Source organism: Monopterus albus, unplaced genomic scaffold (assembly GCF_001952655.1).
Source record: "Monopterus albus unplaced genomic scaffold, M_albus_1.0 scaffold346.1, whole genome shotgun sequence".
NCBI classification, from domain to species: Eukaryota; Metazoa; Chordata; class Actinopteri; order Synbranchiformes; family Synbranchidae; genus Monopterus; species Monopterus albus.
Window position 1 is genome coordinate 111,638 of NW_018128226.1, and position 22,756 is coordinate 134,393.

General features: G+C 44.5%; 1 protein-coding gene across 1 annotated transcript in view; it reads left to right on the plus strand.

Annotated features, from left to right (window-relative positions):
• The window catches only part of grk3 (G protein-coupled receptor kinase 3), a 56,101-nt gene extending 35,253 nt beyond the window's left edge, over positions 1-20,848 (plus strand). The window contains exons 6-21 of the mRNA XM_020625111.1: positions 268-329; positions 424-475; positions 1,405-1,496; positions 1,571-1,670; positions 2,350-2,428; positions 2,981-3,111; positions 3,653-3,747; positions 5,416-5,523; positions 7,513-7,579; positions 12,328-12,428; positions 12,826-12,892; positions 13,721-13,816; positions 14,986-15,148; positions 15,256-15,392; positions 17,534-17,647; positions 17,745-20,848. Of these exons, the coding sequence (XP_020480767.1) occupies positions 268-329; positions 424-475; positions 1,405-1,496; positions 1,571-1,670; positions 2,350-2,428; positions 2,981-3,111; positions 3,653-3,747; positions 5,416-5,523; positions 7,513-7,579; positions 12,328-12,428; positions 12,826-12,892; positions 13,721-13,816; positions 14,986-15,148; positions 15,256-15,392; positions 17,534-17,647; positions 17,745-17,906 (1,626 nt within the window). The 3' untranslated portion in view covers positions 17,907-20,848. The remainder of the gene's footprint in view (positions 1-267; positions 330-423; positions 476-1,404; positions 1,497-1,570; positions 1,671-2,349; positions 2,429-2,980; positions 3,112-3,652; positions 3,748-5,415; positions 5,524-7,512; positions 7,580-12,327; positions 12,429-12,825; positions 12,893-13,720; positions 13,817-14,985; positions 15,149-15,255; positions 15,393-17,533; positions 17,648-17,744) is intronic.
• The last annotated feature ends 1,908 nt before the right edge of the window (positions 20,849-22,756 follow it).

The window sequence follows — 22,756 nt, forward strand, 5'->3', positions numbered from 1 at the left end:
TTCAGCGGGATCATAGAAGTGTCTCCGGGGCTCAGTTGTCAAAACGGATTGATATGAATGTTCAGGGGGAGTTTTTTTAACAGCAGCCGATTAAAAAGGGGACTGACCACACAGTCATAACAGTGCATGCAAGTTAAATTCACACACGTTTGTAAGGAATGTTTACCACATAGTTAGCGAGTTGCTGGAGCAGGCGGCGATACGCTGTAGATAAACACTGGAGCTGAGCTGCTGTTTGTGTGTGTGTGTGTGTGTGTGTCTCTGCAGCCATACATAGTGGAGATCTGTGACAGCTTGAGAGGGAATATCTTCCAGAAGTTCATCGAGAGGTGAGTCAGGGGAGATGGAGGCGGAGGTCTGGGACCTGTGTGTAGTACTTTCACCATTTGTTCACATACAACTCTCTGCTTATTTCCTCCTCAGTGATAAATTTACTCGTTTCTGCCAGTGGAAGAACGTGGAGCTGAACATCCACGTGAGTCCAGATCACTTCTACTCCTGTAGTTCATGTGGTCCAGACCAGTTTTCAAAGTCTGACACTGGGATTAGGTTTAGTCTGTATGTCCACAGGGCAGATATCTGCTTAGTGTGAGGAGAGTGGGCCAGGGATATAAGTAACATGCAACACAGAAGTTAATTGATTTCAGCTCTCCTATTAATTTTTCTGTCTGGCTTCTGTTTGCTAGGTAACTGTTTTGTAATTACTGCTTCCATAATGCTTTGGGAGACGGACATTTCAGTCTGTCTCTGTTAAAAGTATACCGAGTTAGCTGTTTGCAAGATGACCAGACACTTATCACTGGATTACTTAAAAACATAATTCTTAGGCAGGTTCTGCAACATAAGGAGCATTTTTATAAGCCAATTTATGGACACTGATTTGTGATGTGCTTCAGATTTACCATGTCCTTCAACTGGAACGTTTTGCATTCAGGCCTCTGACTGGCCCCGTCTCCATAGCAATGGCAGCCAAGTTTCATGGGTGTTGTAGTAGTTTGAGCCAAAATAATGAAATATTAAAATTGATGTCAGTTCCTGGTTGGTCGTGGGCGCCCCCCTCAGGCTTGGTTACCTGCTGTGCTGTGACCAAAGTCACATGCTGAAGTCACACTGGGTGAACTCGGTGAACTACTTTCACAGTCCTGGCGCCAATGTGGTTTGAGTTCACACCCAAAAGGAAGCGGGCCAGACCTACCTTTTCAGGCTGTCTTGATGCAGTTGCTTTATCTGCACCAGACTTTGATCGATGGCTTTTACAGTAGCCCTGAATAAACTGAACTCAGACACACCACCAGAATCAGTTTGAGCCACACCAAACACATTTAGTGTGCCATCCTTCAAAAAGGTACTTTCCACTCCTGTTCTGCGTCTGTTAAGTCTGCCCGCTCCTCTCTCCATCTCCAGCTGACCATGAACGACTTCAGCGTCCATCGGATCATCGGCAGGGGCGGCTTTGGAGAGGTGTATGGCTGCAGGAAGGCCGACACGGGGAAGATGTAAGGCAAATTACACACACAGCCAATGGATACAAGTGAGAAGAAGCTCTAACATGCAATTGTTTTATTGTCAGGTATGCCATGAAGTGTCTGGACAAGAAGAGGATCAAGATGAAGCAGGGGGAGACTCTAGCACTCAATGAGAGAATCATGCTGTCATTAGTCAGTACAGGGGTGAGTGAGTGTTCTCCATGATGCTCTATAGGTCTGCTCCATTACATTTTATTTAACACAGTTACTAGTTACTCTACAGATAAAGGTACTAGTTACTCTACAGATAAAGGTACTAGTTACTCTACAGATAAAGGTACTAGTTACTCTACAGATAAAGGTACTAGTTACTTCACAGATAAAGGTACTAGTTACTTCACACATAAAGGTACTAGTTACTCTACTGATAAAGGTACTAGTTACTCTACAGATAAAGGTTGTACATAAACAATGTGATCCATCTTGTACAATGAGAACCTTGTCTAACGTGGAAGTGTTGCACTGAAGTGCCTACAGCTGTACCTAATAAAGTGGCCGGTGAGTGTATATGCTAACTGTATATAAAGTAGATCAAACTAGCTTCACCTGCTGCTACTTTCCTGCTTATGTTGTGATATTATAGTACTTGACTACAGAATGAGTACTTCATTACTTTTTGCATAGGATTTTTAATGCAAGACTTATTTGTAATGGAGTATTTTTACTCTATTGTACAGGTACTTTTACTTGAGTAAAGGCTCCCTGTACTTCTTCCACCGCTAATAGTAGTAAATCACTAGTTTGAAACTAGTTAACGGGTTTACAGAAAACACACGGAGAAACGGTTTCTGATTCCAGTTGTTGAAACTCTCCGTCTCTCCAGGACTGTCCGTTCATCGTGTGTATGACGTACGCCTTCCACACCCCCGACAAGCTCTGCTTCATCCTGGACCTCATGAACGGTGAGGTGACCCCCACCTCAGGTTAAACTCCAGCCCCAGTTAGTCTATTCTGAGACAGAGAGATTGGATTACTCAGCATGTCGCTGGCCAGAGAATCAGGAGCTGATGGGATTGTGACCTCAGTGATAATGCACCACACCACAGTGACCTGCCTGTATTAACCTTCCTAACATTTGATATCAGCTTTCTTTGTACTTGCACGTAATTGTAAGTATTTCCTCTTAAGAGCGAGCAGCCAGTTTTGGTGCTTCATCAGAGGCTGCACTCAGCCAGTCTCCTAATCAGAGCCTGAGTCACCTTTTAAAGTCAGCACAGTCATCATCATGTGGTGCACTGTAAGGCACTGCTTCAGCCTCGGTTATGCTAAAGATAGAGTCAAGCCAATATATGTTAAAACTGAGACAGTTGCTGCTGCAGAGAGAGTCACAGAAAGTCTCATCTATTCTCACTCTCTCCCCTGAGGAGATGATCAACATATTGATTCAAGCATGAGGTCTTACAAGGTCACGCTGATGTCTTCTGTTGTGTGTCTTTATCTGTGTGTGTGTTTAGGGGGTGACCTGCACTACCACCTGTCTCAGCACGGCGTGTTCAGCGAGAAGGAGATGCGTTTCTATGCTGCTGAAATCATCCTGGGGCTGGAGCACATGCACAACCGCTTCGTCGTCTACAGAGACCTCAAGGTAGACATGCTGCTATGATTCAGGAATGACCTGTGAAATGGTCGGGGAACTTTTAAAGGACGTCTGGTGACATTCTTTCTTTGTTACTGTCATCAAATCTCACAAACACCAAAACCTACAGAGCGTTGGTGTCCACAAACTACCTCCACAGATGCTGTTTCACATCAGCCATGTTTTCAGTCTGTTTTTCCTCCAATTCCCCTGTTTGGACTGGTTGCCATAATAATAGGTCTGTTTCGCTGGACGTCAGGGAACAGTTTTAGGGCTTTGATAAACAGTGCAGTGCAATGCAGATACTACTCTCAGGTGTAGGAAGGGAACGAGAGTAAGTGAGTCACAGTTTTGCCAAACAGTGGAGGATAACCAGGACAGGAGGCTTTTCTCCTGTTGTCTGTGTCCACACAGAACTCTCTCCTGGTGAGTGGAAATCAAAACCAAAGACGAGAATTTGTGAGGTCTCCGACATCGTTTCTGATGCTTTTGATCTTTTCTCTCCTGTTCTGCATCAATATCACCTCTGCCTGTGTGTGTCCTCCCCCAGCCAGCGAATATCCTATTGGACGAACATGGTCACGTCCGTATCTCCGACCTGGGCCTGGCCTGCGACTTCTCCAAGAAAAAACCCCACGCCAGTGTGTAAGTGCGCCTGTCTGTGTTGAAGCCCATTTTCCTGGGATTTGTTTCTCTAGGGGGAGGTGGGCGGAGCTTAAATATTGAGCCCTGGCTGCAGTAATAATTACACATGCACTTAGCTGTGTTTAGTGTTGCTGAGTCTCATTAGCTTGGCACAGTTGTATGACAGCTGAAGAAGTAGAAAAGGATGTTGCTCAGCTGATCACCCATTAATCGGCAGATGGTTCATACATGAAGGAGAAAGTCTGCAGCCTGTGAGGCACAGTGGTGCTTTGAGCTAAGTGCTAACGTGATGGCAAGCAGGTATAACGTTGGATGAATGGGACTGCCACAAGTGTTTAATCAGTAAAAATAAAATGTTAATGATGGAGAATGAATAAAACTCACAGCAGGTCAACATGAACTAGTGCTGGGTTGCATTTTGGATCCAGTTCCTGGCAAAGTACCAGCACTTGTTAAGCTCTGATACTAACAAATCTATCAAACACTGCACATTTCCTCTTTAATCTTTATTAGCAAAAGATAAAGTTTGTCCAGCACTTGGTGATTTCATTTCCACAGAAGGGTCAAGGCCCTGTGAAGGTGAAGTTAATCTGTTACGGTCGCCTTTTATCACTAACTACATGCAAAACATTTTTAAAATGCAGTGTGTAACAGTGCTGCAGGAGGGACTGGCGTACCTGACCAGTCAGCTCTGCAAATGTTCCTGATCATTCACAAGGTACCAGCCCCTGAGTGCGGAGACTTTTGCTGGGCCTGGAGCTTAATTTAGACCCTGGTTCCTCTTGGGGAAAGGTTTTGCACCAGTGAACTGTGTCAGCACGGAGAAATGATCAGCTGATCACAGCACTTTCAGTACAACTTTTTACTTAGGTCAAATCCACATGTGAAAGTCATTTAGCTCCATTATTTGGGTCAAGGGTTTTGTGAAAAGCAAATTATGTTCCAGCTGTTGTTGTACAGTTCATATCAACAGGTGTTGTTAAATGAATCTGTATTCATTCATTTAGTGGCTCCCACTAAACATCTGCATCCTGTTCACAGATCTACACTGAATCTGTTGTAGTTATAACGTTAGTCACTACTGGACTTGGATTTGATCAAATGCTGCTAAACCCCCACCTTAGTCTGGACTGATCTACTGTGTAGTGAGCGGTTTACACACTGCTGCAGATACTAGTTCCTTTCTTACTCCTTACATCCTAACTGACATATAACAGCAGACAGACAGGTCGTTAGCAGCTGTCTGTGTTAGGAACTAAACTACATTTTAACAAACACCAGGAAAATAATACTGATATAACAAACTGATATTGTTACGCTCCAGAGCAGAGTGGTTACAGCGCAGTGCATGTGCAACTTGGGATTGAGTCCGAGCACCGACATTTGTCTCCCCTGCGCTCTCTGTCTCCCTTGTTTGCAGTCCGCCTCTCTGCTGTGAACTGTAAATAAAGGCTAAAAGCCCAAAATCGAACTTCAAAACCAAGATATTAAACTGGCAGTGCAGTGTGGCGTATGACAGAACCAGCTCTTTGAAGCTGTAGTAGCTACAACACTGTTGGGAACAATAACAGCCGATTTTATTGCCAACCTTCAGTGTGTGTCTCTGCTCATGCATGTGTAAAAACAAAGGAGGGTGTTTGACGTCACCCTGTGGTGTGTTTGCTGCAGTGGCACTCATGGTTACATGGCTCCAGAGGTTCTTCAGAAGGGGACAGCGTACGACAGCAGTGCCGACTGGTTCTCCTTAGGCTGTATGCTCTTCAAACTCCTCCGAGGGTAAATACTGCAGCTTTTTTCTTTCCTCTCATCTGCCGTCTGCTTTCAAACCTCTCCTGCCGCTCTGAGTGAGCCTCTTTGAATCTACTCTCCCCCTTCTCTGCAGCTCTCACCAACTCACCGTCTGTCTGGTGTGTGTTTGATCTTGTTCGTGTGTGTGTGTGTGTGTGTGTTTGATCTGGAGTGTGTAAATGCCAGAGGTCTGGCCCAGTAGGTCAGAAATCAGGTAAAAAAAAAAGTGTGTGTGTGTGTAATAGTTGCTAGGTCTGAGCAAGCAGAGAAAAAGAGAAGAGTGTGTGTGACGTGTCTCTCCATTGATGTTTGGATCAGTGTGTTTGAACACTTTAAAGATGGAGTGTGTTGGTCTTTGGTGAAAGGTTGGCTGCACGTTTCAACACTTGGGCTCAAAATTCTGAATCCTCTCTGTAAAACTTTAAAAGTAAAGCAAAGTGTAGTCATGTTTTTTCCCGTCAGTCTAAGGTTGTAGCCCACATGCTGGCTCCGACTGTAAAGGTTTAGCAGAACCTGAGAACTGACTAGAAATGGACAATACATTCTCAATATGTTTAAAGATGACAAAACCTGAGGTAGAGCCCTTCATGAGGGGGAAGACACCTGCTTTGCTTCCGTTTGTCTACAAAGTTCATTCCCCAAAATGTTGACAAAGATTATTTTCCCGTTGTGGAGCCTCCAGTCTGCTCTCAGAATCAGCAGACGAGAAGATAAGTTGAGCACTAGTCGTGTTGGGGTTTAAAACTAATGAACGGTACAGCTGTCTACCAGGTTTCATCCCAGCAGTGTCCTGAGACGGCCCCCCACACGAGGAGGGAATCATCTGACACAATGTTAGAAACTAAAAACATATTAAGGGAAAGTGGGCCGTGACTAATATGAGAGGCACTCAGGGAGATTTACGGAGGGATTAGGTGGGGATATTACAGCCTACAGTAGGTGACAGTGGATGTTACACACCTGCATAAAGAGCCTGTGGCAGCTGCCGGACAAGTTCAGCTACTGAACTCTCTGAGTTGTTGTGCTGAAATACTCCAATAATAATCAGAGAAAAGGTTTAACAACAAAACTCTGAATTAAAAACCACGATAATATTGATATGGAGAACAGAATGTTTCAGCTCTGACATATTTGGTTTCATATTTAACCTCCACATTCATTCAGATTAAGGTGCTATGATTTCAGGTCAGACTGGTGGTTTTCTTTTTCTCATTGCGAAAGACGGATTGACTCGAACAGCAGGGGTGTTTCTCAGGTTTTTTTCTATGGGTCGGCGTTCCCTTCATTGCAGCTTAGTCCCGAGGAGAGAGAGGACTCAAGGAAACAGGGTATTAACGGCATGAGATGTCTTTTCCTCTGGTCCTTCATCTGAAGCGTCTAGTCACCAGCTGATTTCTGATATGGCGTGTCGGTTCATCGCTCATGGCTCCTCCAGCAGCCGCCTCCTCGCTTGTCAGAGCCGATATCGAGAGCCAAAGAACGAGCATGTAAGAGACATGGGAAACACCCCAGGTCTGGACAAGCTGTGAAGAGAAAACACTAAGCACAGCTGGGACACGGTACAGAAAAATCTGTTCAGGCCCAATGACTACGAGGTTAAAGTGACAACTCTTAACTTTCATTTGGGGGCGATCACATGCACGTAGGATGTAATCAGTTTTGTGCCAATCGCGGATGTGACCACACTCAAACCCCCTTAAAGCTCCACGCCAGCGCTTGAACCTGCAGGTGGCTAATCAGACTGAGGCAGGTCTAGGTAATGTCTAATTAGACATTTTTCATTTGTAGTGTTATCTGTTAATATATGTGAACCTGCTGCTTCAGTTGAAGTATGAGGAGTTTGAAAGGTGTGATTGGCAGCATGTGTGTGATTTGTTCCGGGCTCGAGGCCGTCTCCTCCTCCTGGGCTTTCCCCCTCGCATCTGCAGTCAAGAGTGTGAGTCGCTGTCTCTCTTCTCTCTTCTCTCTCCTGTGTAGGCACAGTCCCTTCAGACAGCACAAGACCAAAGACAAACATGAGATCGATCGCATGACACTCACCATGGTAAGACACGTCTACACCCCACAGGCTTCCTAGAAGTCGGCAGCACTAACAAAGGTGTCCGTGGTGGTGGATACACATTGCAAGGAGTTTCTGTGTAAACACATTATAAAGTATGAGTCTTTATTTAACCCTGAACACATGGGCTGGGTCTGTGTTTACCTTACAGTCATATGAAATGCAAATAGATCTTTATATCCCTGTGCACACTGTATTGTGTGTGAGCAAATAGTGGAAGGATCCCCGGTGCAGTCTAATTACACGACACCTATGTACCTGTGTGAGCCATGTTCTGGTGCCAGGTGGAGTATGTTTTCCCTGCACGTTCTCGACAGAGATAAATGTCTTTGTCGGTCAAGTTCAGGGTCGTCTATTAGTCCTTCTGTTTGCCATCCAGCACTCGGCTGTCTGTTTACTCTGCTGTGTCATGGGGAGACACGGAGATGAGGCATATGACAGAAACCTGGCTTAGCTAAACCGAGCTGGCAGCCAAGCTGGAAAATTAAAGTACACCCCTGGGGTCAGATGGATTCACAGCTACATCCAGCACAGGTTTACTCAGGGAGGCAGGGATCTGTGCTCCAGGCAAACTTTAAAAGAAGAAAGACATCAAAATGCACAAAGAATTTCGTGGGTTTTGAAGTTTTACAGCTCATCTCCATCCATAGCTGGGCTCTGCTTCTTGCTGCCTCACTCACATGTTCGAGCGTCACCGTGGAGAACGTGCAGAGTGGTTTTTGTTTTTTTTCCCCACGATCTGCAGAAGATGCGTATTTGCAACTTCATAGTCATTTACTTGTACTTGTCAAAGAACACATATCAAATAATAAACACATATCAAATGTCTGTCGGTTACACTAGACAAATCCAACTCTGACCTGCCCCTTGGGTCTTTTTAACAGCAGATGTTCCCAGCTTTCTGAACATGAGTTAGAAGTGAATCGTCCTCTTTGGCTAAGGATGAACAAGACAGACACCAGCACGCAGAGAGCTATTTAACCAGACAGCAGTCAAGAGCTTTTATTTTGTTGCTTGGCCAGTTCACACACCGTCGGTGGATCCAGTGTTCACTGACGACAGCAGACTTATTCTACCGGTCACAGTTTTCACTGTAGCCACTGAAATCAACAGTCGCTGTCTTAACCTTTACCTTGTTTCAGCTTGTGGAGTCACTGTTAATGATGAGTTATAATTCCAACCATTGTACAGTTTTCTCTTTCAAAACACAGCTGTGATATAAAAGCTGATAGCCGTTCAGTCCTGTGTGTAGGTGAACATGAGCACTCGACAGGAAAACAGCCTGAGCTCACCTGCAGTAAGTTCAGTAGGTCAAAGCTGGAGCAGGAAGTGGACTTTGATGGAGTTTTACAAGGCACTGGTTGGGCTGTAACTTTATCATTTGCCATTGTTTTCTCTTCTAAACAAATCGGTCTCACCTGGAGGTTTATTTCCAACCTGCCTGTTTGTGCCTCGTCAGGATTCACTTTGCTGGTGTCGCCACGTTTCCAGATCATTGTGTAATGAATAAAGAGCAATGTTTCCTGAGGCCATGCTCTACTAAAGTAAGACCCATTTTTTTGAAACCGCTGTTTGAACAAGAACTGGCCAACAGCACAAGCATCATTGTTTTTAAGAGGCCAGGGGGTATGACATAAATAACCTCAGGTTTTGGATAGGCAGCGCTACACACACATTTCAGGCTATACCAGTGAAGCATCGAGGCTTGGCACCCTGTCCTAATTAGAATTGTCTGTTGGCAGAATGTACTGTTGAGCCTTGTGATGTCACATTGGTCAGATTCAGCAGACACTCGGGGTGGACGATGTCCCTTGAGCACATCCAGTGACTTTGTCTTCACATCCAGGGTTCGGCAAAGAAGACGTGTTGTTTTAACTCGACTGACTTTACAGTAACAAACTGTGAAGTGAGTCTTCACCACAGCTTTGCTCCTCTTCGCTCGGTTTGCCAGCAGCAGCAGTTGCCCATCAGTGGAACACGTCCAGGTCTCTGTGTCGGTTTATGTGTTTGTCAGGATGTGAAGCAGTTGCGAAGGGTAGCTGCTTCCTCCCACACACGCAAACACACAGAGACAGGCGCTATTCGGCTGAGCAGGACCTGTAAACAGAGAAAGTATGATCTTTCATATCACAATAAATCCAGTTTAGGATCTTAATCCAGCCACTTAATCTGGTTCATCCCTTTAATCCTTGTCTGTGTGTGAGAGAGCGGCCGATAGAGAGGGGCGAATAAGCTGTGATTCAGCCCTGGCCAAGCTAAAAATAGCTGCTCTATATGTCTTTGTGTTTATTAAACGTGATGAATGGTGTCATTACATAAACACAATAGAAGCAGTGAACAGGGTGAGCACTGAGCAGCCAAGACAGGAAGAGGTGGAGAGAAGGAGGGATGGAACAGATCCCGACAGATGAAACAGCCGAGTAAAGCCTGTCAGCGAGACGGAGATGTGAGGCTAAAAAAAACGGCAAGGGCTTAGTTATTGTAGGTTGGCCACTGATTTGTCCCGTAGTCAACAGTTGGAGCTGCAGTGGGACTTAAAAACCACACACAGCTCAGTCAAATGAGAACATTTTTAAATTCAGTGTGACTGCAGCGAGGATGTCATTTTCTCCCATGTCCTTCACAAATAGAGGAGTGTAAATCCACTTAGGAACTGTGGAAACGGACACTTGCCCGAGAATCAACAGGTTTTTAATTTTCCGTCAGAGTTTCCCATTAACAATTGTCTGTACGTCCATGGGTACAGTGCAAACAGGAACTGCTACCGGCTATTACAGCATACTCTCAATTACTTACAGAAGAGAGTTTATCAATAATTTGACAATATACATTTCAGAATATTCTACCACAGCTTCCCCCTTTTTTGACATAAGATGAACATCGAGCAAAACCGATGTCCTATGAATTCCATCTGGCTAGGCCTAACAGTTTAAATCCTCTTTAAATGTGGATTTTATATTGTCTTGTGTTTGTGAATGCACTTTCTGTGTGAGTCACTTTGTACTTTAAACGTGCTACACAAATAAACTCACCTTGCCTAGTGAAGGGGCTTGGAGCTGATACACCCTGGTCACTGAGAGAATAAATGACAGGCTTAGTGGCTTCATGTCATAAATTCTATTGAGTTAGTGACGATAAACAGTTCCTGACGCTCGTTCCTCAGAGTCACTGCTGTGGCACAGCCTTCTGGACAAAAGTAGATACGATTCAGTGAAGATAAGGAAGTGGATTGGCCCAAGAATCTGGCTGCTCTAGTCTAACAGGACTGGGGGGGGCGGGCTGAAGACAGAAGGTGGCTGTCAATAACGTTTTACTTCCTCAACAATGATCAGACTGAACCAGGCACGAATGCACAGTCGGTTTTGAGGCAACAGCTGTGGCTTGAAACATTTTTGCATCAGGAAGCTTTGAGTAGAAACAGTCAGGGTTCCAGGAAATGACAGCAGTTGATGCACATGAAGCACATCTTATCCCGAGAGGTGGGAAAATATCGTATCGAACAAGACATGACAGGAGCATGAGCAGGTTTTGAAACAGCCCTGACCAGTCGATACGCTCTCTTTACTGTTGTGTGTCTGGCCTAGCAGATATTCTCAAACAGTATCACTGGATTTAATAATTAGTTTCTGTATGAGACTGTGGTCTGTCCACCATCTGGAGGTGGGTTACACTTACCGTGCACGTTCTGAATGTGATTGATCAACAGACTCTTTGGTTTCTGATGTGCAGGTTTTGAGGTACATGAAGTTCCAGTCAATACTACATTATAGTTTGTACTGCACTACAGCAGTTTTTACAATACAGACTTAGTTTTCATGCAAAACATTGAGTATTATAAAATGTTAGTGCTTTTTTTCTGAAATAGAGTTCAGTATATCTGCTGAGGTGGAGTTTTAGCACCAACATTGAGAGACAAACGCGTTTTATTTCCAGATCTGCAGTGACTGTTGGACAGTAATACATGCAGTAGATGGATCACCAGATACCTGGAAACAGTCAAAGTTTTATAAAACAAACCCCAAACTAACTATCTTCAGTGCAACTGAAGACTTTCAGGAGTTTGTGAATCCAAGGCAAGATTCGGATTCTTCACTGCTTTCAACAGTTTGGCAGCCTCTTGGTTCTACTTCTGTCAGTAACGTACACAACACGGGTTGCACGTTCTCCTAAAAAATAATCCTGTATCTAAACAGTTCACTCTGCATTTCAGTCACTCTACCTCTGACGATCTTCTCCTTTTGATGCCCAAGTGGCGCCAAGGATCAAACAACAGGAAGTGAAAACCCCAAGTCCAGTTGTGTTGGAGTCCTGCCGACAACGCCAAATTGAATAAAATTAAAAATGACCCAGGCGCTCTTCTTGGTTGGTCTTTGTTGACCTAAACGAACACATTTATTCTGAGCGCAGTGAACAGACTCCACATGAGAAGCATCACAGAATCTGCTCTGTGCTCTCTTACACCGAGCTGTAGCTGTTGGTCTCTGAACACACGTTCCAGCCAGCACAGTTTCAAGAGGTCATGCAAACAAAAGAAGTGAATTTAAAAATGGGGGGTTGGAGGGGGGGTGTTGAGGGGTCGCAGTTACTCTAATTTAGTATGAGGTGGACCACGCTCTGATATTTTATACAACCTTTGTTCTTCAGTAATAGGTGCAAATGATGTTTGATCTATTTTCAAACACCCCGTTCTCGGCGTCTGCCCCTTGTTTCCTCCTGCCCTCTTTCTCTTGCAGAACGTGGAGCTGCCAGACTCCTTCACTGCAGAGCTCAAAGATCTGCTGGAGGGACTGCTTCAGAGAGACGTATCCAAGAGGCTTGGCTGCCAGGGCCGAGGGTATGACACACAGATACTTCACATTGACCTCTGTCCATTATCAGTTGTTTATGACCACAGGCGTGCAAATGATTTGATCACATTTTGCTACATGTGCTCATTAAGGCAGAAAATAACGAGTGCTGTACTTTGTGACCCACTGACGACGATAGAAAGAGACACAGAGTTCATAACTAATTTCACCAGTGCTGTCATTTCGGCTTTGTCATCGGCTTAGCACTAAACCGGAGTGACGGATCACTGTCTGCACTGGGTTTTTGGTTAAACAGCAGGATTGTGTGTGTTCTAGTCAGAGGGCAGTAGTGTGGCAAACACTACCACCTAGTGTTGAAATGAAGATTGAAATGTTGGTGAGAAACCCTCCGTCAGTATCGCTCTCTCTCTGTCACACATGCAGAGCCCTGGAGGTGAAGGAGCATCAGTTTTTTAAAGGCATCGACTGGCAGCAGGTGTACCTCCAGAAGGTGAGTGAGTTTTACTGCTCCATGAATCATCTTTTGTTCTCTGTGCCACGGGCTTTTTCAGATTTATTTAGTGAACCTGTGAGCTTATTGTTTTGGTCAGTCTGTCTGTTCTGCCTAATCAAACACCAAACTGTGGAGTGATTGATTTGCTGCTGTTGTTTCTAGCACTGACTGATGCTTTTTGAACTGTTTGTCAGCGTAAATCTAGACCGATTTCCTGTGTAAGAATTGATTATTTTTGCAGGAATCTTCAGATCAACAGTTCCAGACCAGTAGTTTTCTAAAGTTTATTTATTCACACATCCTGTGTATTTTCATTACAACAATAAATATGTAACAGTAATTGTACTGTTATTACTGTTCTTTTTAAAATGCATTGACCTAAAAGAGTTTTTCCAGGTGCTTTGTTTCCCTCTGGTCAATGTATTACAGATATTCATATATTATAAGGTCTAAACATGTAAAGCTACTGGTACAGGCTTTAAAGAAAAAACAGGCAATTAACTGAACAAAAAGGACACCATCATGTCTGCGTCTGAGTAACTCTAAGGTATGGATGGTCAGGCCAAGAAATCAGTACCTCAGTTGGTTCCCATGGCTTGTTGATGGTTTGAAGTTGTTCTGGATAAAAAGCATCAAATTGTCTGGTTAATTTGAGCAGCACATCAGGTCACATCATGGGTTCATAGGCCACAATGGACACAGTTGCTATGGTTACCGCATCACTTCAGGAAGCAGTGCGCAGTCCCTGTTTCCCCTCCTGCCATTTCTTCTGTTCCTGTTCCCGTCTGAAAGCCATCTCTCTCTCTTCCTTCCCTCTCTCTCTAGTACTCTCCTCCTTTAATCCCTCCCAGAGGAGAGGTGAACGCTGCAGATGCTTTTGACATAGGCTCCTTCGACGAGGAGGACACCAAGGGTATCAAGGTACAACAGACTCCATAAGCTGCCTTTATTACCCACTTACCTCACCACAGGACTTGTCTGTACACCGTGTTCCCCTCAGCATTTTATACCCGGTCACAAATAACAGGATGTGGGCTCAGCAGGAGGAGAAGACTACCTGCCACAGTATCTTCATAACATAAATAAGTGCATTTTCAGTATAAGGGAAAAAGTAGCTTGCTGAAGACCAGTAAAAATCAGATTTCCAAAGTCAGATACTCGTCAGCTCTAGCTAGCTACCGCGACATCTCCAGCTCCAGTGAGAAACAGCAGCTGCTACTTTTAGGAGCTTGTCGCAAACATTTCTCGCACTTTTTTTCATCAATAGACCAAGCAATGAATTGATTGATAAATAAAACTGTTTGCCAACCAATCTGACCTTTTATTTGTTTACCCTCAAAATACGCTTGAGTGAGAACAAATCAGCAATCCCAAACTATTTTGATGATCGATTAGTGCTTTGTCGTTTTCTAAGGAAAGCGTGAGGTTTTCAGGTTTTTCTGTGTGATAGATGAAAGTAAACTGATCAATAAATCCACATTTCTCCCTGTGATGGTTTTTTTTTTTGGTTCCCCTGGAGCAGCAGCTTCGTTCCTCATTAATTTTAATGTGCCTGCAGTAGCAGTTACTCGCCCTCTGACACTTCAGTGCAGAGGAATAAAAGACAAAAGAGTTTGCTTACATTTCCCCAGACAGTGCTTGTCATTAACACAGGAGTAATCTTTTTCATAAGTGCTGTCTAGTAATGGGAGAGCATTAAGGTGCAAGAAGGACCCAGTGTAGCTCCAGTCGTCTGATGTTAATCCATTCAGAACAAAGTGACTGTCTGCAAGACAATAAATAACACGAGACAGAAACTGATCAGGCAACGTCTTAGAGACCATGAAGATTACACCACACTCTACTGTAGTGTAGTACGGTGTGACACTGAGAGATGGCCTTAATATTTACTCTGCCCTCACTGATCCAAATGGGGTGGTTAAAATATTTAAGTTAAAAATTGTTGCCAGGTTTGTGCTCTTGAATCCAGACTTTTCAAAAGATGTCAGGTGCATGTGGCCAAAAGCAGCAGGGCTCAGTGGGATGCTGGATATTAACAGTTCAACACATGAGAAGAGTCATTGCTAAATGTTCCTGTCGTTGTCCCTCAGTTACTGGACAGTGACCAGGAGCTGTACAAGAACTTTCCTCTGGTCATATCAGAGCGCTGGCAGCAGGAGGTGGCAGAGACGGTGTACGAAGCCGTCAACTCGGACACGGACAAGAACGAAGCTCGCAAGAGGGCTAAGAACAAGCAGCTGGGCCATGAGGAGGGTAATGATAATGGACAGGCGGAGGAGGCTGACAGACAGCAGATCACAAACACAACAGCCCTGTCACAGTGCACCAGCAGGTATCTAACCGTGTGTGTCTGTGTGCAGACTACGCCCTGGGGAAGGACTGCATAATGCACGGGTACATGCTGAAGCTGGGGAACCCGTTCCTGACTCAGTGGCAGCGCCGATACTTCTATCTGTTCCCCAACCGCGTGGAGTGGAGGTGCGAGGGCGAGTCACGGGTGAGTTTCACTCTGTGGATGTCTGTCCGTCCTGAAGCGGGTCTTCTGCTGCTGTGTGTGAACATATGTCTGTCTGTTTGTCCTGAACTCGTGCTGACGGAGAAGTGGCTAAGCCATTTTAAAAAGCAGAGAGATGGGGTGAGTGCTAACACCAGGTCCAGGTCCCTGCTGTGTTTGTCCAGAAGCTGTGTAGAGCTGTAGTGCTCCTCCCTGGTTCAGTCTCAGTGGTGTGTGCTCAACTCCTTGCGCCCTCCTCAAACGGCTGCTGTTACAGTGGTGTGAAAAAGTATTTGCCCCCTTACTGATTTCTTATCTTTTTGCATGTTTGTCACACTGTAATGTTTCAGATCATCAAACAAATTTTCTGAAATGCGGTGTTACTTTTACGCCACACATAATGGGACACACACCTTCCAAAAAGTTCAACTTTTGTCTTGTCTGTCCACAGAGTATTATCCCAAACGTCTTGGGGATCATCAAGATGTTTTCTGGCAAAACTGAGACGGCCCTTTATGTTCTTTTGGCTCAGCAGTGGTTTTCGTCTTTGAACTCTGCCATGCAAACCATTTTTGCCCAGTCTCTTTCTTATGGTGGAGTCATGAACACTCAGCTTAACTGAGGCAAGTGAGGCCTGCAGTTCTTTGGATGTTGTTGTGGGGTCTTTTGTGACCTCTTGGATGAGTTGTCGCTGCGCTCTTGGGGTAATTTTGGTCGGCTGGCCACTCCTGGGAAGGTTCTCCACTGTTCCATGTTTTCGCCATTTGTGGATAATGGCTCTCACTGTGGTTCGCTGCAGTCCCAAAGCTTTAGAAATGGCTTTATAACCTTTTCCGGACTGATAGAGCTCCATTATTCTCTTTCTCATTTGTTTTTGAATTTCTTTGGATCTCGGCATGATGTCTAGCTTTTGAGGATCTTTTGGTCTACTTCACTTTGTCAGGCAGGTCCTATTTAAGTGATTTCTTGATTGCGAACAGGTGTGGCAGTAATCAGGCCTGGGTGTGGCTAGAGAAATTGAACTCAGGTGCAATAAACCAGAGTTAAGTTATGTTTTGACAGGGGGGCGAACATTTCTTCACACAGGGCTATGTAGTTTTGGATTTTGTTTTGCCTTAATAATAAAAACCTTCATTTAAAAACTGCATGATGTGTTTACTTGTGTTATCGTTGACTAATATTTAAATTTGTTTGATGATCTGAAACATTACAGTGTGACAAACATGCAAAAAGATAAGAAATCAGTAAGGGGGCAAATACTTTTTCACACCACTGTAGATGAACAAGAGTAACTCAGAGCTGCTTGCAAACGTTTCAGGGCAAGTCCTCAAAAGTAAGACCTTGTCCATTTAACCCTTTGGACTCCAACTAGCATCCATTATACACCGCTCCCTTTCTTTTCAGAGGTTGCATCCAGGATAAACATCCATAAATCTGCATAGACATAATGAAAACATGCTCCCTTTAACTTCAGGTCTGCCCCATAAATGTCATGTTTAGATGTTTTCTGCAATATCAGCAGTTATCCATCAAGTAAATCAGCTGATCTAAAACCCTCTGAGGAACTGCTGCTCAGTTCAGGCAAGAGCTGTAGAGGTGCACAACAAGCGACTAAACGCAGTGACAGGTGTAGCTTGTAGAGGGAGAAACGATTATTCCCAGTTCTATGCCAGACCACCTTGTTGGCACACGACACCAGGATCTAATCGTTAACTGACCTTAGTGCTTTTCCAAAGGATTCACAGTTTATACAGAGATTATTTGTTGAATAGCAGCAAATCTCCAAACTGCTGTCTTATATTGACAAGCTGGCTCCATTCGACCGACAGCGGGTCTGAACACGGCCTGTAGTTACCGTGTTCAAGCCTGTAAATAAAGGCCGACTCCTCTGCGGGGACCGGGTCCTTTAAATGAAGTAGCAGCTTTCAAAGCCTTGCCTGATGCTGTCATCATGTGTTGGCACTGGTTTTTGTCAGGTCTTTACAAGGAGTCGAGCCTCAAGTCCAGCTAAGCTGCTAGTGTCTCCTCTCTGCAGTAACCATTGCTTTCTGGAGTGGAAGTCCGCTGTGGCCATGATGCATCATTATGTCTGGCCTGCTGTGCACTCCACATTTGCACGTTTGATTGGTCACTTTTGTTCACAGCAAAACCTGCTGACGATGGAGCAGATTTCGTCGGTGGAGGAAACACAGATCAAAGACAAGAAGTGTATCCTGCTGCGCATCAAAGGAGGGAAGCAGTTTGTGCTGCAGTGTGAGGTAGGACCGCCATCCCATGGTTTACCTGTCTGATCAGCCTCAGTGAGACAGAGCAGTTCCCTTTATGTGTGTGTGTGTTTTTTGTTTTGTTCTGCAGAGCGATCCGGAGTTTGTGCAGTGGAAGAAAGAGCTGAACGAAGCGTTCACAGAAGCCCAGAAGCTGCTGCGTCGTGCCCCTAAAGTCATCGGGAAAAGTCAGGCCGGAGTGGTGGAGCTCTCCAAACCTCCCCTCACACACCGCAATAGCAATGGCCTGTGAACACACACACATGCAGTCACACACCCACACACACACACATATACACAGCCAAACACACACACTTGACACACACACTGCATCCCACACTCCCACAACACCTCGAAGTGTGTGTGCGGATGCCCACCATCCCCCTGCCGACCACACACTCGCTCCACATGGCGACCAGTCATAAGTGTGATGTAGTTTTTTCCTGCCATGGGACCTTGCCAGTCACCAAGAGGAAGGACAGACAACGAGGCGAGGAGAGAAATAATCGGGAGGACTCAGCATGTGAAGAACCTCTGCATGAATGTGATGAGGACTAACGCGCGGTCCTCTCTTGTCCCAGTCTCTCTCTTTTCCTTTGTCCTTCCCCGGCATCCTCCCTGTCTCCCTCACCAACCACCTGGCTCTCTTCAAATCAGGAGAACAGCAGTGACCTGATGGCTCCTCCACAGACCCACAGGGCTCAATGTGATTACTGTTGGCCTTCTGAGAGGTGTTTCCCTTTGTCTCTCGGAGGCGATGCAGATGAGGCCAGGCTTTAGTGGGGAATGTATTTTTACAAGAGGAAAATCAACGATAAAAGGCTGCTCGACTGGTTCTTCTCATCACTCTCTCTAGCCATTCCCCCTGTTACTGAAGTGCATAAAGTGCCAATGTCAATATTTACTTGAGTCACCCAGGACGGGCCTGCTTTGATGGCAGGTGTCGCTCCCGGATGCACAGCGGCCAAGGGCATTTGTGGTTTTTGTGGGTGTGGGGGTGGTTCATCATTCCTTTACAGAAACTGGAAGTACAAGGACCACAGACTCTTACAGATTGGCTCTTGTACACCCAGTTACCATAGAGACTGAGATTTTATTGGCTAACAAACAGCAGCTGGTTACTATGGGAACCATGAAGACTGGTGTACCTGGGGATGGGTGACCACAGACAGTGGTGTAACTTTAGTGTATGAAGGCCTCATTTACAGAAAGAGATGGCGGTGGAGGGAGGACGGGGCCGTGGAAGTGACTCTATGTATATAAGCAACCCTGTCTCTGTGCATCTCCAATGTTTTAGTCTAACGTGTTTGCATTATCGAGGACTTCTCTGTCGGTCCGTTTGTGAATCTTTCCTGGCTTTCAGGGGAGGGATGAAGAGGAGGAGGCGGAGAAGGCTTGTGTTCCTGCTGGGTGGGGGTGGGGGTGTGAACAGGCAGGAGTCTGACAGCTTTCAATCACTTGCAGTGCTGCATTACCTCAGTTGGATTGTGTCATGGAGCCGAGACCCTCATTAGATGACAAGCACGTACACACTGCATCATGTCGCGCAGATTTTTGGAAATAATTCATCGCCCTGCTCACACATGATGATTTAAAATTTCAGCGTTGGGCCAGCTGTGGGGGGGAGTCTGAGTGCAGGGGGCTAATTAAAGGAAGAATTCACCCTCAAACACCGTGATCATAGTCAACATGGTCTCCCACATGTTCAAGGCGTTTCAGGTGCTTGGTTTTTTTTTTCCTATGAAGGGTTGGAAATCTTTTTTGCACTCATTCCTGCAACCTGCCTCATCTACATGTAGTCCTGTGTGGTTGATTTGGCCTGCATTTCCCAGAATGCCCTTGGACAGCCTGCAGAGAGCATTTAGCTGTCTTTGACAGAAGTCGGAAAATAGCAACAACAAAGCGGTTTTTCCAGTACATTGCAATTTTTTCCTGGGAATGCGACTGCGTTGTTGCCATTGTTATCGATTGACTAATGATTGTTTTCTAAACGTGTGTTCATATAGCACAAAACCCCCAAACATTCAGTTTTACCTGTGAAAAAGCCCCCATCAGCTCACACTGGACAAGCTGCATCCGGGGCCGTGGTTCTGCTTTTTTGATGAATGATTATCAGAACATTTCCCAGTAAAGTGTATGCGTATGTGGATCTGATCGTGCCAAGCATTGTATTCTGCCTTCTCAGTCCTGACAGCTGCAGCAGGGTTCTGTACACGCCACGTCCGTTTCTGCTGGAGCAGCTTGTGTCTCTGAAGCCCGTCATTCACTTGTAAATCTGTCTATTGGCATTTGACTTTAATTTTTAATGATGCACTTCAACTGTTTGTGGCTTTATGAAATCTGATCACGGCTCATAAATACTGCGCTGACCAGCTGTCATTGCCAAGCTGCTGATGGAACTATTTCAGGATCAGACAAACCCGGCGTAAACACAGGTTAATGATACAGGTGACAGTTCAGAGCAGCAGCAAGTTGTCATCCGAGTAAAGCTGTCCACCTGGTTGCCATCGGGACTCGACACAGACCATTCAGCTCCTAGAGGTTTTCTTTCACACTGTATGTTTGTCATGTGAGTGTGTGAACAGCCGTGCGCTTCATTCTGGCTTTGTATCTTCATCCGGTGGACAGACTTTTTCTCATTACACAGGTCCTCTGCTCAACTTGAGACAATTTAAAAAGGATGGCATATAGGAAAAGATTCAAAGTATATATAAATATATGTGTATATGAAATGACAAAATGCTCTAGGTTTATTTAAAAGATTTAATGTAGAAAACAAAATGACAATGTTCAGGGGAGGTTGGGGTTTTGACGTGACTAGACTTGTTTGTGGTGAAGACTTCAGCTCGAATCTTGCACATAAAGACTTTAGATATTGTACCTGCGAGTTCCAGATGATTATTTTTGTTTAAAGACCAGACTCTTTGCTCTTTCATATTTATTGCGTGTGTGGGGAGCTGTCTCGCATCACCTCTCCTCCACGTGTATGAGCTCTCAGCCGAGAGCTCGCTGTAGAAACCCCTGGTTTACACCCATCAGAAACTTTCCTTTTCATATACCACAGACAAACACAGATACTACTGGCTTTGGGTTGTTCTGAGAATACTGATATACAGTGAGTACGGAAAGTATTCAGACCCTTAAATTTTTCACTCTTTGTTATATTGCAGCCATATGCTAAAATCATTTGTTCATTTTTTTCCTCATTGTACACACAGCACCCCATATTGACAGAAAAACACAATGTTCGACATCTGAATACTTATGACCATGTGATATTTCAGTTTTTCTTTTTTAATAAATCTGCAAAAATGTCAAAAATCCTGTGTTTTTCTTAAATGATTTTTTGCACTCATTCCTGCAACCTGCCTCATCTACATGTAGTCCTGTGTGGTTGATTTGGCCTATAAATGAACTTAAATGATTTTAGCATATGGCTGCAATATAACAAAGTGAAAAATTTAAGGCGGTCTGAATACTTTCCGTACCCACTGTACAATTGATATTATTAAATGTTTATTATTAAAAATAATTTTATTTCAATGATTTTTCTTTTTGTTTCAAAACAGGTAGGATGTTGCGTGTTGGACTGCTTGTAAAAACAGTTCATGAATAAAAATCCTTTTTCCGTGTTGCCTTCTGTCACATTTGATTTGCTCTTCAAGTGCAGCTCTGCCAGACTTATCAGTAATATGGACAAAGTTATGTTAGTCACCAGTTTTCATTAGTTATCACAGGGTGCAAGTTCAGTCCCAAGTCAGTCTTACTCGCTTCTTCTGGAGCCTTTAACCAGGTCAGATGTGTGATGTGTTTTGAGAATGAATTCTTACTTCACTTTAAACCAGCCTGGACCAGAAGTCCTCAACGATGTGGATGAAGTTACAACAGCTACTTGTGAGTTTGGCGTCTGCAGCTACTGATAAATGTGCTTAGAAATCATGGGACCAAAGACACTTCTACCACAAAACTGCCCTGAGAATTATGTCTTTGATTTCTTCAGTATCACATAATCCAGTAAAAGTTGTCCATGGTCCACTGTCAACAGGAGCTGCTGATAGCTAATTCAGCATTATTTTAATTTGCACAAATATAAATATAGGCTGAAAAGAGAAACCCAGTACCAACAGTTGACAATGGCCATGGCCCATGTGATGAGTTGTTACAGGATCATGTGCTGCATCGTTTCCCCAAACAGGAATAATTGTCTGAACTAGACAGATGTCTTCTTCCAAAAAGAACAAGCAGCTTCTCATGTGGAAAAACTCAAATCCACTTTGAATAAGATGTTGGAGGCAGAGCAGCTGGTTCACAGAGAAACAGAAGGTAACAATGATAAGCTGCCATAATTAATACACTCTAGGTAGGATTGTTAAAGCCTGCCCACCTCCCCTGCAGCCACCAGTCCAGCCTGAATGGAGCTCAGATTAAAACACATAACTGAACAATACCGTGTCAAACTGTCATGCATTTGTTGTTCCTTGGGTGTAATGGGCTTCCAGATGTATAGAGTGAATGTAGTGCAATGAGAGAGCAGATAAAGCCTGAAGCTGGTCTGGTTTTTAATAGTCCAGACTGAAGCTACAAACAGTGGATCCTGCTGCTTCAAACGGAGCAGCTCTTCTTCCTGAGCTTCAGCTGCTGCTCCTCAGTAAAGTGAGTAGAAATAAATGTGTGATAACAGTTTGTGTTTTCCAGGCACATGAGCAACACAGATTAAAATCTAAACCCAGGAGGGCAGGTGTTTTTCCTTCTGTCACTCATCCCCTTTATAAGGCCCACAGGCTGTAGATGTGACCAGGCCAATATACAGGCCTAGGCAACTCAGACCGTAGTAACTTTTAGTAGTTCCCCAAGAATAACACCCCTCCTGTTTTCAGAGGTCAAATTCATGCAAACTTCCCCAGTACTGAGCTGCTACCCCCAGACAGATCTGCAAAACACAGAGACACTGGAGTTACTCACACAAATAAAACTTTGAGTCTTAGTGGAAATATTTTAAGAAACCTAACCCCAGAAGCTAAAATGCTACCTATAAGAAGTTTCCCCCCTACTCAATAAATACAGTGCAGAACAGGAATAAAATGGTCAGAGTCAACAGGCTAA